We start from the raw sequence: 4,466 nt of genomic DNA on the forward strand, positions 1-4,466 counted from the left end.
AAAAAATAATGAGCAACTGAACTCTTACTTTGGATTTCCTAATGGTCCTCCTGCAAATTGGGAGTTTCTGTCTAGAAATTCTTGCAAACCTTTGAGTTCTTGTAGCACTGACTCCAGCAACTGGGAGGGAACACTACTTTCAATCTGTTAGAAAGGAAGAAACAATATACTAAGTGAAATAAATCAACACCCTAGGATAACTACTGTATGATGCCATTTAATATGAAATATCCACAACAGGCAAGTACACCAAGACCAAAGTAGATCAGTGGTTACCAGGAGTTGAGGGCAGGAAGGAATTGGGACTTACTGCTTAATGGGTATGGAGTCTGTTTGGGGAGATGAAAAACTTCTGGAAATAGTAGTGATGATGGTAAAATACTATGAATGTAATTACTGTCACTGAAGGTACAACTTAAAATGCTTAAAATGGAAAATCTTATGTTGTATGCATTTTACCACAATACATTTTAAACCTAAAAATGTTTTAAAAAGGAATTATTTCCAAAAGTTTAAAAACAGTAAGATATATTATTTATCTATAATTGAATATAAACAGCTTTAATCTGGAAGAATCCTAACTTCCTAAATAGCATTTTATTATATCCATTCACACTTGGTAACCAGAATAAAAGGCTAAATACCTATCTGTCCTTCATCCTGTTTGACTGAGGTAAACTATACATACATACAGTAAAATACACAATTCCTTACTAAACACACTGATAACTTTTTATATTTGTATAAAGCCAGACCAAGATATATAACATTTCTAATACCCCCAAAAATTCCCTAATGTCCCTTTTCCAGTCATTAGCCAAGCCTCCTCAAAGGTAAGCACTTTTCTTACTTCTGTCATTATAGATTAGTTTTCCCGGTCTTAAACTTCATATAAATGAATAGATACAATATTAAATAGAATCTTATTGTTAGAAATGTGAAATTTAAAAGACTACCAGAGTCATTCTTTTATAAAGAATTAAAGAAAGACATTTGGTAATTTTAAAAAGAAAAAACCCAAAAGAAATTGCACTCATATTCCAGATTTAAAAAACAAATCTTACTATCTAAATCTGTTATAATATAGAACAAAATTCCAAGAAATATGTTTTCTTAAAGGCATTTGGAAAATATGCTAATACATGGAAATGAGTACTGGGACCATGGACTCTTTGTGCATAAAACTCTTTGTGCATAAAAGTATTAAATAGTAAATTGAGCAATAATAAGTATTAGGAATGATGCCATTTAACCCCCATGACAACATTTGAGGGAGATCTATTCTGTTTTACAGTGAGGTACCAGGCTCTGAAATTTATCCATGATCAGTCAGCTCATAAGTGAGAGAGAAGAAATTTAATCCAGGGAGTGGATTGGACAATTACACAAACATTAATAAAGAATAATCATTGCATCTTGTTTATAGTATCAAGAAATGCAACACAATCTAATTATCCATTAATAGGAAGTTACGTAATAAACTGGTTACATAAAAACAATGAACTAATTTTAAACACACTTACAGCAGTGATCTCTCTGTTGCCACTCTTGAACACTCTTTCCACGACTAAACTAGCATCCCAAATATTTCTGGAATAAAAATGTGTTATTGTGCTTTAAATGAATAAAAACAATTAGGATATGTAGTAAATTCCTACTATAGGAACTTAATGTGTTTCTTCTGTTTTAAAACTTAGCAATGATTTCATTTAACATTTTAAGTTACCTGGAAAAGTGGAAAGTAGAAAAATTTCCAAACCTAATGTAACTAAATTATTTCAGATAATAAAACACTGTTGAAGAAAAATCAAAAGGCTCTTCTACATAATGAATTACAAATAAGGGAGACTATAAAGAAAAATATATCTATAAAGGAGCTCTGCACTGTTTAACATTTTTAAGCAAATGACTTAAATGAATGTTTATATCTCCAATCTAAGTAAAACGTATACTGGCAATGATAAACTAATGAGACGGTATGGTAGACTGACTACAAAAAAAAAAAGATCACAATTCTTTTCTCTCTCCCTATACCTATCCCCTATTGTAACGTGACTTTGATGCGTCTCCCATTAAAGATTAGAACTGTGCTCCATCGGGTTTTCAGTGGCTGATCTTCTGGAAGCATATTGCCATGGCTTTCTTCTGAGGTGCTTATGGCTGGACTTGAACTTACTTTTGGTTGGCTGCTGACCACATTAACCACTTGCACCATCCAGGATCTCCTCATATAATGAAGTAAGAGTCTATTTCCTATCTCCTGAATCTGGACTGGCCTTAAAACTTGCCACTGGACAAGTGAATGAGGTAGAAATGAATAGTATGCCAGTCCTGGCCTATCACCAAGAGGCTGTGCACATTTTGAATCTTTCTCATTAGCTCTGACACCAGCAAGAGCAACCCTGGCTAGCCTGCTGGCGGGTGAGAGACCAGGTGGAGAAGAGTACATTCACCCTAGGTTAGCCCATACTAGACCAGCCTACAAGCATGACAATAAACAGGTGTGAGAGTTCAGCTACAATGCAGAGCTCCTTCCTGTTCAGCCAACTGCATGCAGATGAGTGAGCTCAGCTAATCCAAAAGAACTGCCCAGATGACCTGTAGATGGGTGTCATTGAGCTATGGGATAGTTTCAGTGCCATATATTAATATGTACGTAGATATATTTTAAAGCAACATATATGGAACACAGCAACACATTTCAATGTCTAGATAAGAAAAAGACTGAATGACAGAGAATAATCTTATCAATAGACAAGTGAGCTAAAACTAAAATTTAATAGAAATAAATGATGTTTTAAATTTAGATCTGAAAATGTTCAACTCCTCAAAATATAAGGTGGGCAATAGTTAAATTATTCCATGAAAAACTTACCCCATAATTCGAGAAAAGTAAATGCAGATACCATTGTGTTTTCCAGAGTACACAATCTCTGGTCCAGCCATAATACTTGTGGCCTGAGTTGCTAGGTTTCCTGCAGCATACACTGGCGTTGACATGGCAGGAGGCTGCAAACCTTATATACACAAGAAAAAGGAATCCTCTAAAAATACAGCCTTAAAGATTTGTAATTCTAAATACCAAATTTCCTTTCTCCGGACCCATAGATAAAAATATATCTAAAAATACTGTAATAAGCAGATAATTAATTTGGTTTTCCTTCACAAGTAGAGAGACTTAGACTTGGACGGGTGCTTCTACATAGACTTTCAAACATCTGCAATGCAGGATGAAAAGGAAAGAAAACTTGTAATCACTACATTTAACACAGGGAGTGAAAAAAGAGCTAATAAGAGTGATTTCAGAGCCCAATTAAATCCTGGTATCAAAGGGACTTTTCAGGCATACTGCTAAAGGAGTCCCTAAAGAAAGGCATTCATCACCAAATGCCAGTATTTGCTTTGATGTCACTTCTACCAAATCATATTTTGAAGGGAACAGGGCAGGTTTAATAAAAAGCATCACAGATAATAATTCAATGTTAGTTCTTCAAAAAAGAACAGCATCTAAAACAAAGAAAAGCGGTACCTTGAGGCGGTGTACTGAGAAACATTGGATTTGGATATGTACTACCACTAGGTACAGGGGAACCTAAATGAAAACAATATAAAAAGTTATAAAATTCCTCCCAATTTTTTGAATCAAATCAAACTTATTATGCACAAAAGTGTGAGATATGGTACTACCTTGGAGATTTACCTCATTTTCCCAGTAACTTTCTAATAATCCCCACTTCGAAAAAACACTGATGTTATTAAATACTCATCTTGTTCCCTCTGAATAAGTAAGAAGTAAGTCCCATAAATACTACTGGTTATATTTTATTTTGCTCCCCAGTAAACATCAAGGATCCAGTATTAACAATGAAGATTCAATATTAATGTATCATCATATTTAAGTGTAGATATCCATTAAAATATGCTATGTAACTTCTGGTAGCGTAGTACCTAAGGCACTTGACTGCTAACCAGAAGGCAGGTGGTTCAAACCCAACAGCCACTCCTCGAAAGGAAGGCTGGGCAATCTACTTCCATAGTGATACTGCCTCTGAAACCCAAGGAGGGGTCACTATGAGTTGGATCCGACTCGACAGCACATAACAACAACAACATGTAAGTTTGTAAAGTTCAAGTGGTTTCAATGTTTCATACTCACTAGAATAGACAGGAGACCCCAAGACGGGACCAACATTACTTGGAGGAGGAAGAGTGGCTGGGAATCTCATCTGTGCTTCACCGCCGTACCTATTTTTATGACAACAGAGGCTGAGGTTATTTAGTGTAACTATCCATTTTAAAAGCTGCAATTGATCCAAGTTCCAAAGCTGCTCAGCTTGAAAATAAATTCTTTAAAAATAATAGTCATTTTCGGATAGATAGGTGGACAGGCTAAACAATTAGGTATGTCTAAATGGGGAGTGTATCCAAGATCATATATAGGGTTGGCAGACAATGGTCCTATAAGT

The 4,466-nt window shown here is 35.0% G+C and overlaps 1 protein-coding gene across 1 annotated transcript in view; it reads right to left on the bottom strand.

The window, feature by feature from the left end:
• Window positions 1–4,466, bottom strand: part of NUP155 (nucleoporin 155) — an 83,028-nt gene that overhangs the window by 30,204 nt on the left and 48,358 nt on the right. Inside the window, exons 14-18 of the mRNA XM_007951589.1 lie at window positions 4,157–4,245; window positions 3,530–3,592; window positions 2,876–3,017; window positions 1,524–1,590; window positions 29–144 (exon numbers count right to left, since the gene is read on the bottom strand). Of these exons, the coding sequence (XP_007949780.1) occupies window positions 29–144; window positions 1,524–1,590; window positions 2,876–3,017; window positions 3,530–3,592; window positions 4,157–4,245 (477 nt within the window). The remainder of the gene's footprint in view (window positions 1–28; window positions 145–1,523; window positions 1,591–2,875; window positions 3,018–3,529; window positions 3,593–4,156; window positions 4,246–4,466) is intronic.

The sequence above is a fragment of the Orycteropus afer genome, unplaced genomic scaffold (assembly GCF_000298275.1).
Source record: "Orycteropus afer afer isolate SDZICR_OR568_19922 unplaced genomic scaffold, OryAfe1.0 scaffold00300, whole genome shotgun sequence".
NCBI classification, from domain to species: domain Eukaryota; kingdom Metazoa; phylum Chordata; class Mammalia; order Tubulidentata; family Orycteropodidae; genus Orycteropus; species Orycteropus afer.